Source organism: Prionailurus bengalensis, chromosome B2, assembly GCF_016509475.1.
Source record: "Prionailurus bengalensis isolate Pbe53 chromosome B2, Fcat_Pben_1.1_paternal_pri, whole genome shotgun sequence".
Classification (NCBI taxonomy): domain Eukaryota; kingdom Metazoa; phylum Chordata; class Mammalia; order Carnivora; family Felidae; genus Prionailurus; species Prionailurus bengalensis.
Genome location: NC_057349.1, coordinates 152,064,519 through 152,077,850, shown reverse-complemented (window position 1 = coordinate 152,077,850; position 13,332 = coordinate 152,064,519). Strand labels below are relative to the sequence as shown.

Genomic DNA, 13,332 nt, shown 5'->3' with positions numbered 1-13,332 from the left:
ACGCCATTTGGTTCGGAGCAGATGGCTGGCTAGGGGGCTGATGGCGTCTAAAGGCGTGTCCCCCCCTTCAGCCTGAATCCCTAAGGGCTCCCCTTGTCTTCCCAATCAATGAAAATTAAAGTGCAAAGAAAGGATGAATAGTTGGACCTCGAGTCTCTCCTTTGTTCATCTCAGCTACTGGTGTGCAGGAGTTAAACTACAACAGGCCCCTACAGAAACACAGAAGTTAAACAGTCTCCCGTTAGCTCAGCTTTGAAAGGGAGAGGGGGAGAGGGACCAGCGTGAGGTGGGGGGAGAGGGAAAGAGAAGGAGAAGGAGGAGGAGGAGGAGGAGGAGGAGGAGGAGGAGGAGGAGGAGGAGAAGGAGAAGGGGGAGGGGGGAGAAGAAGAAGGGGGAGGAGGAAGGAGAAGGAGAGAGGAGAGGAGAGGAAGAAAAAAAGAAGAGGAAAGAACAGGAGGAGGAGGAAGGAGAAGAAAAGGGCTTTCTGCTTGATTTCCCCAACACAGAATCGCGTGGCATAAATTAAGTTGGAAAAGAATGAACGCTTTGGGCAGGATTCTGATGGATTTTACGATGCCTTTCAGTTCCGCTTTGCCGCTGTAATCGAGAAATCTGTGCCACGTCAATTTAACAAATACTTGATACTGAGGGGGGTTTGTTAAAGATTTGGGGCAAGTCTTTTCCCCCCAAGGTTTAAGCCCTTGCGCGTGGAACTTTTTATTTCCAGTTTTCTAAACAGGCATTCAGACGAGACTATTTCCCACTTCCATTTTCTAATTAAAAGGTTCCTGAAATTTCATTTCTTACTGAAATCTACTCTCAGACTCAGAGGCACAGAGGATTTAGAGCTCACATTCCTTTCTTCCTTTGTGTCTCCCTTGCTCCTGGAACCCTCTCACCTCCCTCCCACCCACCCAGCTCCCCCCCACCACACACACACACACACACACACACACACACACACACCAACTTCTATGCTGTAGAGAGAGCAAAGTTCTCAGAAACTAGCTTTCAGAGGAAACATGGATGTAGTGAGAAAAGGATGCTGACACTAGGTGGCAAGATTAAATTAGGATTCATGCTGACCCGGCCCTGTGGGGATGTAGCACATCCTTACAAAGTCTGCAAAGGGTGGCCACACTGGGATTGCCACCATCCCGGGGGTGTAGCATCTTTGAAGTCTCCATTTGTTCTGAACCAAACAGTAGGGGGTTCTGGTGGGGTCCAAGCCTGCCTTTCTCACTTCACCCTTACATGCACATTACTTTCGACTCATTCTTTGCTTTTTGACCAGGCAGCAGTGGAAAACCTAACGTGTACAGATCTGTCAATTCAGGAACTTTACAGGTATTTGGGAGCCAAAGAAACAAGGTTCTGGTTGCCTAACGTCCAGAAGGATGGCCATGGTTGAGTCCCCAAGTGATTTTAGATTGTTGTTTACAGTGGTTTTACTTGGTATTTCCTCTCTTCCTGCTCATTAAACAGTACTTTGTGATCTCCACACCCACTGCAATGAAGGTCACATTTTGCCAGGACAGCACCGGTTCCCACCAATAAGGTGGCTGTAGCACACCTGCGGCGAGGCCCTTGTGGCCAGGCACCCTGGGGCTGTGTCACACACCGAGTGACATTTACTCCCACATTCACACCTTCCACCCTGATGACACCGCCGTAGGTGCTGGGGGAGGGGGAAGGGAGCAGACAGGGTTGGGAAAAAAGACCCCGAAGTGTGCCTAATGAAGCTGGATGCCAGAGTAGGGGTCCATGCGCCACCTTAATTCTGCATTGAGCACACAAGCATGAGAGCAATTTAGATAATTCATTGTGTGATACGTGTGTTCTCAGCCCTCCCAATAAACTCATTTCCCTTAAAAAAAATGAAAACAAAAGTTCTAGTGTCTGATGGACGTGTAAAAACCTAATAAGGTGATGGTTGTGTAAAGATTTCGGGTGGGGGGGGGCGGGCTGGAAGGTCTTTAGAACATGTGCCGGACATTGTTGCAGAGGCCGCGGCGCGCGCGGAGGGGAGCTCTTTCTCTCGGCATTGTGCGGGGAGCAGGTGCGGTCCGCATTACCATACAGCTGAGCGCACAAAGAGCCACTGATTCAGCCTCGCACAATAACAGACTGCCTTAATGACAGCCACGCGAACGACACACACCAAACTCACTTTTTACCAAGCGGAGGGAGGCCGAGGGGGGAATACCCAGGAGAGAGGGGCTGGACACCCAGGAAAGGTGGCGGTGGCCGAGAATCGCTCCGGGAAGGACGTGTGCGCGCGCGCGTGTGTATGTGCGCGCGCGCGTGTGCGGGGCGGGGGTGCGGGCACTAGTTTGAGGCGTCAGGATCTCCCAGCTTGGCGGGGGGGGGGGGGGGAGGGAGGCGCATAGCGCTACCCAGACCCCGCCCCCACCAGCGGCCTCCCGCGGGCGTGGGGACTCCGGGGTCCCCGGGGGCGCCGCGCTCGCCTCAGCCCTGCTTTCGGAGGACTCCCGGACGCAGCGTCGCCGTCCTCGGCCGGGTGGCTCGTCGATGTCAGACCTTCCCAAACTTCCCGAAACTCACGGCCGCCCGCCCGCTGCGCGCGCCCGCCCCTTTCCGACCACGCTCGCGGCCCCCGCGCCCCCAGACCCCGAGGCCCGGCCCGCGCGGGGAGACGGCACGCAGACGCCGCGTCGGCCGGGCGAGTGTCCCAGGCCGCGTCCGGCGGCCCCAGGCGGGCGGCCCTCGGCGGGGCCGGAGGCTCGGCACCGCCCCCGCGCGTCCCCGCGTGTCCCCGCGGGGCTCCGGGAGCCTGCGGCCGGCGGCAGAGCCGAGGGGCCGCGGCCAGGGCCCCCGCCTCGCGAGCGCAGGGGATTCTCGCGGCGAACATTTTGCAGGAATGTAAATGAGCGCGTTTTGTGTGGTGCGGAGGAAGGCGGGGGGCGGGGGCGGGGGCAGGGGAGGGCCGGGGGCGGGGAGGTGTGGGGGCGGGGAGGAGGTTGCACATTTTACAGCTCACTGACCATTTGGCGATCCATTGAGAGGAGGGTTTGGAAAAGTGGCTCCTTTGTGACAGCTCTCGCCAGATTGGGGGGCTGCTCATTTGCATCTCATTAGCCATGCGGGCGGCCGGCGGGATATAAGGGCGGCCGGCGCCGGCGAGCGCAGACCTCGGCGCGCACCCGCGGAGAGCGGCCGGGCCGAGCGCGCACCGGACGCGCAGCCGTGGCGCGGCGTCTCCGCTCGCCACCCGCCGCCCTGTGCCGGGACCCCGTGCTGTTTATGTGGATGGCACCGGCTGGGTCCTTCGGGGAGACGCGTGTCTGCGCGGGGGCGCGGGACACACGAGTCCGGGACGCTCCCGGCACGCACGCCGCCGCCGAGTGACAAGGGCCCGAGCCGCAGGGCGCGCCGCGCACACTCGCCGCCGCCGGGGTCCCTGCGCGCGCTCCGCGGGGCCCGGGATTATCGCCTCGCCGGTGGGATTTCCAGACCTCGGCTCTCTAATCGGACTCGGAGGAAGCTCTTTGGGAATTAAGCTGAAAATCTGGACGCTTCCTCCCCTCCCCCCCCTTTTTTTTTCCTGGGAAGAAGCTTGAGACAAAACCAGGAAGCCAACGACCCCTACCTACTGGTGGACTGGAAGAAAGGAGGAAAACCGAAAGTTGCGGCTCCATCAGCAGGCTCAGAGCCAGCCCCTTTGCTCGTGCACCCCCAGAGCGCCGTCACCCGCGCAGGGCGGATCTGGACGACCGCAGCCCCCGAAAGAGGAGACACGGGCTCCGGAAGAAAGGAGCCCTGATCACCCCGGCCCGCGGCGGAGCGGCGGCGCTTCTCTGTCCACGCTCCTGGGGGGCCACGGCCACCCTCGGGCACCCCCCGCAGTTCTAGGGCCCGAAGGCGGGGGCGCAGGGGAGCTCGAGCGCGTCCAGCGGTGCACCATGGGCCGCCGGTGCGCCCTGGCCCTCGCCGTGGTGTCGGCCCTGCTGTGCCAGGTAAGTTGTCGGCTGGGGTGTCCAGGGCCCCGCTGTCAGGGCGGGTGTCGATGGGGCACCCGGGAGCCGCGAGGCGTCAGGCAGGGCACCGGGGGCGCAGGGGGGGTGGCGAGCCGGGCCGGCGGAGCCCGCGGTGAACCCGAAAGCTAGCCTCGGAGCGCAGGGCCCCGCGCCCTCAGCCCCGCCCCCCGCCCCCCCCCTCCCCCAGGTCTGGACCTCCGGGGTGTTCGAGCTGAAGCTTCAGGAGTTCGTCAACAAGAAGGGGCTGCTGGGAAACCGCAACTGCTGCCGCGGGGGCGCGGGGCCGCCGCCGTGCGCCTGCAGGACCTTCTTCCGCGTGTGCCTCAAGCACTATCAGGCCAGCGTGTCTCCTGAGCCACCCTGTACCTACGGCAGCGCCGTCACGCCGGTGCTGGGCGTGGACTCCTTCAGCCTGCCCGACGGCGCGGGCGCCGACCCCGCCTTTAGCAACCCCATCCGCTTCCCCTTCGGCTTTACCTGGCCGGTGAGCGCTGCACCTGCGGGGCGGGGCGGGGCGGGGCGGGGCGGGGCGGGGGCCTCGACGGGTCAGCCCCGCGGTAGGCACGCTGGGGGCGCGCACCGGCGGGGTGCCGGGGAGGGGAGGCGGGCGGGCGCCGCGGTCCTCAGGGTGGCGGCGGAAGGGACCAGGCCCGGAGCATCGCCTCCACGCCCCGAGTGACCCTTCAGGCGGCAGAGTGACAGCCGGGCTACCGCGGGGCCGAGAGGCAGAGGGTCTGGGAGGTTTCGGAACCGGCCTCTGCCCGTAGCTCCCCGGTCCAGCGAGCGCCTTCTCGGGGGACAGTTCTCTCGTTGCCCTGTCTATGGACAGGTTGAACTGCCTTCGCAGCATGACAGCCCCTGGCCCCTGTGTGTAGCCCCCCCCCCCCCACCCGGTGACTGATGACAATCCCTGCAGCCCCGCCTACTCGCAGCCTTTTTTTTTTTTTTTTTTTTTAATGTGATATCCTGTACTAACAGGCTGAAAAAACACGTCAGGAAACCACTCTTTAAAAAGTTCTTCCATTTCCTTGAGGAAAGTGAAAACAGGCAAGAGATGTCCGGAGACCCTGCTCTGGGCACACAGATCTGCACCGCACCCCAGGCGGTTCCGGACTTGGGTGACCCGAGAGCATTCCTTTGGGTTTTGGTTTTTAACATTTCTAGTTTATCTTCTGTCTCCTCCCCCTTTCTCCCAGGGCACCTTTTCGCTGATCATTGAAGCCCTTCACACAGATTCTCCTGATGACCTCACAACAGGTAAAAACAAATCAAAGAACTCCAAAACCAAGTCAACAGCTTCCCCAGTCAGTACGTACTTGACCTCTTGTCTCCACCAGAAGTCAGCTTCTGTGCTTACATTCTGCAAACTCCTGCAGGAGGCTCTGGGTGGAGGGCCTATGGCCTCCTCCCCTGCATCACACGTCAGTTCTACTTCCCCCAGTGCCCCAAGCTTCTGGGTTCTTGGTCAGAACCAACGGGAGCACCGTCTTCCCACAGAAAACCCAGAAAGACTCATCAGCCGCCTGGCCACGCAGAGGCACCTGACTGTGGGCGAGGAGTGGTCTCAGGACCTGCACAGCAGCGGCCGAACAGACCTCAAGTATTCCTACCGCTTTGTGTGTGACGAGCACTACTACGGGGACGGCTGCTCCGTCTTCTGTCGCCCCCGAGACGACGCCTTCGGCCACTTCACCTGCGGGGAGAGGGGGGAAAAAGTCTGCGATCCTGGCTGGAAAGGCCAGTACTGCACTGAACGTGAGTTCCTGCTTCCCTCCTTGGTCTACTTCCAGGCCAGAGCTCCCAGGGAGTGGGGGTGGGAGTATTCTGTGAGCTAGTGGGGTCCTCAGATGTCAGCAGTGGAGTGATGCCCTGGTGGGGAAACTGAGGCCAGAGAGCTGGAGAAACTCGCCGAGACCTCACAGCTAGCCAGCAGCGGGATTGGGGTCAACTCAGAAGTCTTAACTTCCGCTATGGGAAGCTGCCTTTCTTAATCAGGGAGGATTTTGGAGACAGGGCCAGGGGTCAGGAAGTGAGCCGGAGGGAGAGGGAGAGGAGGAAGGAAGGGAGGAACAGAGAGGAGAGTTTGTATGTGGAGGCGCATGCTCCAAACCAGTTCTCTTTGCCAGGACAGCGTCTCATTGGAAAAATGCTTCGTTTTCTTTCTAGAGTTGGTGTGCTTGGCCTTTTTGCAGACTGAGCGTATTTGCAAATACTCTGCGTGATGCACGTGTGTTGTTAATGACATAGTCCCTCATAGGGGTCTGTGGACAGGAGACCGTGTGTGTCAGCTGAGGCCTGGGTAGGCAAGAGCCACAGGGGAAGGGGCCCGCCTGCCAGAGTGCACACTGCGCTCACAAAAACACCTTGCCTGGGGAAGAAATACCTTCACCAAAAGGCGACGGGCCCTGCCTGTCCCGTGATTCTGGTGGAGAGCGGGAGGCCTGCGAGGCTTCCGCTGGCTCCTGGGCCTGCTTCAGGTTGGTAGGCCTCTCTTCAGCTTGCGGAGGCCTCACTGCCAGTCTGCACACCCAGGGGTTGGGTTTCCCTCTAGTTAGGGGTTGGGTGGGCCCTGGAACTCCCCAGAAACCCTGGTGACTTTTCCTTCTCCTGCCCTGGAGCAGGCGAACCTCCCTCCTTGTCCTTAGGCCCAGAACCTCTTGCCAGGGAGGTCTCTCAGTTCTGATTCGTGCCTGGGGGTGAGGGTAGGTCATTGTTTTGAGCTGCGCCCGGGCCTGAGCGGGCTCTGTTGTCTTACAAACTTGGAGCAGCTCTTCGATGAGTTTCATAACTCTGTGAAGGAAGCCAGCTCCACATCAGCCCCCACCCCCGCGGGGACCTCTGGCCTGCCTGCTGCCTTCCGTCCGCTCCCCTCCCTCCTCTTCTTCGCTGCGGGGGAGCCGTAAACTTAAACTTTTTTCTTCTTATTCAAACACTGGAGCCTCTCCCCGCCCCCAGCTAGCGCGTGCCATCGATTAGATCTCTCCGGGCAAAGGCGGCGGGAGCGCACGCCAGCTCCCATTGGCGGAAAGGGCTCGCGCGCACACGCGTGTGTGTGTGTGTGTGTGTGTGTGTGTGTGTGTGTGTGTGTACACACACGCCGGGGGTGTGTGTGCGGGTGGGGGCGGGGGGCGGGGGAGGCGGTATTGTCGCACTGGGGCAGCTGCTGGGAGAGCAGAGACAATAGAGCAGCTGTCTTGCCCTGGTACTCTGCATACCAGCTGTCCACCCTTATCGACACACACACTTTCTGGGTATTAAGAGGTGGAGCTTTGTGCATAGAATTGGGAAGTGGGGGAGGAGGAGGGGGAAGGACTTCTGACCCTCTCAGAAGAAAAGGGGATGGGGTGGGGGTGGGGGTTTCCGCGCTCTTTTGTCCTGGAGCCGCTGTGTTAAGAAGAATGCTCATCCCAGGGCGGAGTGAAGTCCGCAGTTACCAGGCAGGACCGTGGATACTCCACAGATGGAGATTAACTCCGCTGGGTCTGCCAACTGAGCTGAGCAAGTTTTGTCCCAACCGCATTGTGGCAGCAGCCCCCGGTTGTGTTGGGGAGGATCTTGGGGTGGGGCTTGACCCCGTGTCTTCTCTTTGCTTGTAGCAATCTGCTTGCCAGGATGCGACGAGCTGCATGGGTTTTGTGACAAGCCAGGGGAGTGCAAGTAAGTGTGCAAAAGGGGTTTTTCTCTTCTCTGCTTCTCCTTGTACCTGGTGTATTTGTAAAGTAGCTCTGGGTGATGGTTTGAAAACTTCAGGTGAGAGTAGCTGGCTTTCAGGGTTGGAGCCGTTACTCTTGTGTTTCTACTTAGTAAACATACAGAAACACGTAGAGTCACGGGTTGTCGGTCACGGAAGCCCCTCGGTGGTTATGGGAACGTACGGATAGCTGTCTGCAAGGAATTGACATTGAAGATGGGTTTAGTTCAGGGATTCCCAAACTTTTTGGCGTCCTAGGACCACCTAGGGAGCCCCTAAAAATGCTGTCTCAGCGAGCCTCACTCCCAGAAATCAGACCCTCTGAGGCGCTGGCGTGTTTGCAGGGTCCCGAGGAGACTCTGGTGTTCTGCCTCGTTTGAGAGCCAGACGTGTTGGTGTCGCCGGAAGGTGGTTTCTCATGGGTCGGGCGTGTGTGTGACCGTGAGCCCGGTGGTGCCGGCGCCTGCCTGACACGTGCTCTCTTCCTAGGTGCAGAGTGGGCTGGCAGAGCCGGTACTGTGACCAGTGCATCCGGTACCCAGGCTGCCTCCACGGCACCTGCCAGCAGCCCTGGCAGTGCAATTGCCAGGAGGGCTGGGGTGGCCTCTTCTGCAACCAGGGTGAGCCCCCAGCCCCATCCAGCAGCCCTGGGCTTCCCTGGCTTCGTCACGGGGAAGATGTGGTCTCCCTGAGTCTCACCCTGGGCTTCTCTCTCCTCCTTCTCCCACCTCTGCCCTTCGCAGACCTGAACTACTGCACACACCACAAGCCCTGCAGGAACGGGGCCACCTGCACTAACACGGGCCAGGGAAGTTACACCTGCTCTTGCCGGCCGGGGTACTCAGGGGCCAACTGTGAGACGGAGATCGACGAGTGTGGCGCCAGCCCCTGCAGGAATGGAGGCAGCTGCACGGTGAGTCCGGCCCCAGCAGGATTTCCTGTTGAACGGGGGCGCTGGTTTGATACGCATCACGTGGGTCTCTTGGAGCGACCCTGTGACAGCGCTTTATCTTCTCTGCGACGCAGGATCTTGAGAATGGCTACTCTTGCACGTGCCCACCCGGCTTCTACGGCAGAATCTGTGAGCTGAGTGCCATGGCGTGTGCCGACGGCCCCTGCTTCAACGGGGGACGGTGCTCAGACAACCCCGAAGGAGGGTACACCTGCCACTGCCCCCTGGGCTTCTCCGGCTTTAACTGTGAGAAGAAGGTGGATTCCTGCAGCTCTTCACCCTGTTCTCATGGTAGGACGGCAGCCCCAGCCGCTCTGAGACTTTGTCAGGTGGTCAGCACTGATGAGAATACATTAGAGAGCACACGCGTTTCGTTTCCAACCAAACACGTCACTTTGCAAGCTACCCCGAGGTTATGGAGCCCTTTCAACTGAACAGAAACTCTTCACAGAAGTGTTATCCCCCAGCCTGGAAATGCTCAAGGAGCAAGAAAGGCAGGCAGGAGTGTGGATTCTCACGTCCTACAGGGGGAGCCTGAGGCAGAGAGGTGGGATGACTTCTCAAGGTCATATCGCACCACAGGTGTCTGAGTCGGGGCCATGATTCAGTAGATTGCGCTCCAATGGCAGCCCAGCGACTGTTTTTGGAGGGAAGCCCGGCTCAGCTCTGTCACCCAAACATAACCGTCTGGTGTGTCTGTGCAGAAGTGTGGTCTGTTGACGGGCCCCCTGCTCCCCTGTGAGTGGGTAGAGGAGAGAAGCTGGGGCCAGACATGCCAGGCCTTCTGTGAGCTTCGCCATTAGCCACGATGATTGACAGAGAGGAAATCCCTGTCCTTCTGCTGTCCACGTGCCGTACAGAGGGCGTGGTGGTCCTGTGGGCTCAGGCTCTGCCTCCTGTTTGTTTCTACCCACTGAAGCAACAGAAAGGTTGGCTGCTTTATTTTAGAGGCAGAATAGCAGGAGGTTTAACAGATTGGCTCTCGAAGGACAGAGACCTCTTCCACTCCCTCCTTTCTTCCTCTTCTTTTCTGTTGTCAACCCTGCTCTTTTCACTGACTGTGGAACTGCAGGCAAGCACATCAGCCTCATTAAGCCTCAGTTTCCTCATCTGCAAACCGGGTCTTTTGTGGGATGTCGTGAAAGTGAATGCAACGCTGTAGCCAAAGCGCCGTGTACTGCCCCGGTGGGAGCGGAGCTGCTGGGAGGGTTAGCTGCGGGGGTGCCCAGTCAGCGTCCGACTTCTGCTCAGGGCATGATCTCAAGGCCCGTGAGTTTGAGCCCCGCGTCGGGCTCTGTGCTGGGAGCTCAGAACCTGGAGCCCGCTTCGGATTCTGTGTCTCCCTCTTTCTCTCTGCCCCTCCCCCACTCACACTCTGTCTCTTTCTCTCTCTCTCTCTCTCTCTCTTTAAATTTAAATAAATTTGGGGCGCCTGGAGGGCTCAGTCGTGGAGCGTCTGACTTCGGCTCAGGTCATGATCTCACAGTTCACGAGTTCAAGCCCCATGTCCGGCTCTGTGCTGGCAGCTCAGAGCCTGGAGCCTGCTTCCGATTCGGATTCTGTGTCTCCCTCTCTCTCTTTCTGCCCCTCCTCTGCTTGCACTCTGTCTCTTTCAAAAATAAACAAACGCTAAAAAAATACTTAAAGAAATGAGATATCAGCTGTATTGTTTGCAGTTTACTGAGCTAGAGCTGGACCAGACCCCTCCCCTGATGTTTGTGTCCAGGCCACGGCTGCCTCGTCTGTCTCGCATCCCTGGTGTACCTTGCAGGACTGACACGTGGCAAGGCTTCAGAATGTGTCCTGTGTTCCAGGTGCACAGTGTGTGGACCTTGGTGATGCTTACCTGTGCCGCTGCCAGGCTGGCTTCTCCGGGAGGCGCTGCGAAGACAACGTGGATGATTGTGCCTCCTCCCCGTGTGCCAACGGGGGCACCTGCCGGGACGGCGTGAACGAGTACTCCTGCACCTGTCCCCCAGGTTACACAGGCAGGAACTGCAGTGCCCCTGTCAGCAGGTGTGAGCACGCGCCCTGCCACAACGGGGCCACCTGCCACGAGAGGGACCGGCGTTACCTGTGTGAGTGCGCCCGGGGCTACGGGGGCCCCAACTGCCAGTTCTTGCTGCCTGAGCCGCCCCCGGGCCCGGCGGTGGTGGTGGACCTCACCGAGAAGTACGTGGAGGGCCAGGCCGGGCCCTTCCCCTGGGTGGCCGTCTGTGCCGGCGTGGTGCTTGTCCTCATGCTGCTGCTGGGCTGTGCCGCCGCCGTGGTCTGCGTGCGGCTCAGGCTGCAGAAGGACCGGCCCCCTGCCGAGCCCTGCCGTGGGGAGGCGGAGACGATGAACAACCTGGCCAACTGCCAGCGCGAGAAGGACATCTGTGTCAGCGTCATCGGGGCCACGCAGATCAAGAACACCAACAAGAAGGTTGACTTCCACGGGGACCACGGGGCTGATAAGAACGGTCTCAAGGCCCGCTACCCTGCTGTGGATTATAACCTAGTGCAGGACCTCAAGGGCGACGCTGCGGCCGCCGCCAGGGACCCCCATGGCAAGCGTGACGCCAAGGGCCAGCCCCAGGGCTCTGCAGGGGAGGAGAAGAGCACCCCGACGCTCAGGGGGTGCGTGCTGCGGGCCGGGAGGGGACACGCGGGAAGGCCGGCCTGGGAGGGCGCCCCGATGCGAGGGGGTGCCGCACTCTGCGGTCAGACGCTCTACCCCTGAGCTTTACCCCCGAAGGGGGTGCTGCACTCTGGGCCGGCGCTGGTCAGTTTTTCCTGTTCTCACGTGTTTCTTGTGGTTCTTTTATCTTCCCCTCAGTGGAGAAGCACCTGAAAGAAAAAGACCAGACTCCGTGTATTCTACTTCAAAAGACACAAAGTACCAGTCAGTGTACGTCATATCAGAGGAGAAAGACGAGTGCGTCATAGCGACCGAGGTCAGTGCGCAGCCCGGGCCTGGTCTCGGGGCGGAAGCGGGGGGGGGGGGGGGTGGGGAGAAGTCAGAGGGTGCTGACCTCTGTCTGGAGCTAACTTCCCATCCTGTCCTGTGGGCCCACCAGGTGTGAAATGGAAGTGATACGGCAAAGTTCCCGTTTCTCTTAAATTAAATAAAATTCCAAGGATATATGCCCCAGTGGATGCTGCTTGAAAGAGGAAAGGGAGACCCACGGACTGCTGCTGAGGAACCGATCCGGACCCAGCCGGCTCTCCCTTCCGAGGCCAGCTGGGGACGCGGCGTGGCTGCAGCTCGGCGGCGGCCAAGGGGCCTGTTGCACTGCCTTCTAGGACGTTCCCATTGCACTATGGACAGTTGGCTTTTAAAAAATATATATTTAAATGAATGGACTTAATTACTACGTGAGAAGCATGCACTGCCTGAAGTGTATATTTTGGGTTCTCATGAGCCGGTCTTTTCTTGAATTAGAATCACAAACACTGCCTTTATCGTCCTTTTTGATACTAAAATGTGTTTTTTCTAGGTGGAAAAAAAATGTGTGTTATTTTTTTGGACTTGTAAAAATATTTTTCATGATATCTGTAAAGCTTGAGTATTTTGTGATGTTCATTTTTTATAATTTAAATCTTTGGTAAATATGTACAAAGGCACTTCGGGTCTATGTGACTATATTTTTTTGTATATAAATGTATTTATGGAATATTGTGCAAATGTTATTTGAGTTTTTTACTGTTTTGTTAATGAAGAAAATCCTTTTTAAAATATTTTTCCAAAATAAATATTATGAACGACGACTAGAGGTGTGCTTCCTCACCACGCCCTGTGCTCGCTCCCTCTAGACAGAAATGGCTTCTGATTGTCGATTTTCAATGTCTTTGCCTGGTTGCAGTGGCTTCTGTCTGCCTCAGAGAAGCCTGCACAGTTATCACCAGGGCGTCTCCGGGAGGGGCTGAGGGAGGCTGGCCGGCTCCTGAGCGGCCCCTGGGCTCGCCGGGGGTGTCACAGGCACATGCAACTCCGCATCGTGCTGACGGGTCCGAGGACCCTCAGAGCTGGCCACCTTTCTGAGCCTTGTTATTCAGGGGCTGGAACAGAGCCTCATCTGGGATCAAATACCCGTGAGACACTTTTGTATTGCCATGGCAAAGGCTTTTTGTCTTAGGATAATACTATTCATCCATTTGTTTATGGGTTATTTCCAGTCAATTCGAGAGAGTTCGTTGCCTTCTAACTCAACAGTTGTGGGCGGACAGAGAGCGGTAAGATAAAAATGTTTTTTATTGAGCGCTGACTACCGGCCCCGGGGAAACGGCTGTGCCTGGCTGGGCTGGTTACTCCTGGTGCTGGCATTACTCCTTTCACAGGAGAGGAAGCTGAGGTTTGGGGAGGTGAAGCTTCTCGCTCAGGGTCAGTCAGCGGCAGAGTTAATGTTCAAATCTGGCAGTCGGGCTCCGTACCCCAGTTTATTTGTTAATTTATGTAATAATTTATTCAATAATTGTCGGACACCCAGCTTCTCATTGACAGCAGGACCTGGGGATTCAGTAGGCCTCATCACCGGTGTGGTTTGGTGGCTCCAGAGCGTCAGTGTCCTTTGTCAGCTAAGATGACAAGCCCATGTTGGGACAGGTGGCTTATTTCTGGGGTCAGAGGGGAGCAGGGAGAGGAACGGAACTTACTGGTCTAATCACCCAAAGGGAAAACATCAGTGAGCTGTTCTTGGTCCAGTGACCAT

The 13,332-nt window shown here is 58.2% G+C and overlaps 1 protein-coding gene across 2 annotated transcripts; it reads left to right on the top strand.

The window, feature by feature from the left end:
• Positions 1-2,988: 2,988 nt before the first annotated feature.
• On the top strand, positions 2,989-12,391 carry DLL1 (delta like canonical Notch ligand 1). Of its 2 annotated transcripts, XM_043592805.1 has the most exons (11): positions 2,994-3,977; positions 4,186-4,482; positions 5,195-5,255; positions 5,496-5,753; positions 7,595-7,655; positions 8,179-8,309; positions 8,433-8,602; positions 8,716-8,932; positions 10,456-11,260; positions 11,460-11,577; positions 11,701-12,391. In XM_043592805.1, the coding sequence occupies exons 1-11, from the start codon at positions 3,924-3,926 to the stop codon at positions 11,704-11,706; spliced, it is 2,178 nt and encodes a 725-aa protein (XP_043448740.1). In that variant the 5' UTR covers positions 2,994-3,923; the 3' UTR covers positions 11,707-12,391. The 2 variants fall into 2 exon arrangements, with proteins under 2 accessions (XP_043448739.1, XP_043448740.1); XM_043592804.1 differs by having other exon boundaries at positions 2,989-3,977; positions 8,179-8,602.
• Positions 12,392-13,332: the final 941 nt, after the last annotated feature.

Coding starts and splice junctions, on each gene's coding strand:
- DLL1 (XM_043592804.1), top strand. CDS start 3,924: ATGGGCCGCCGGTGCGCCCTGGCCCTCGCCGTGGTGTCGGCCCTGCTG. Junction 3,978..4,185: donor TGTCGGCCCTGCTGTGCCAG/GTAAGTTGTCGG, acceptor CCCCTCCCCCAG/GTCTGGACCTCCGGGGTGTT. Junction 4,483..5,194: donor CCTTCGGCTTTACCTGGCCG/GTGAGCGCTGCA, acceptor CCTTTCTCCCAG/GGCACCTTTTCGCTGATCAT.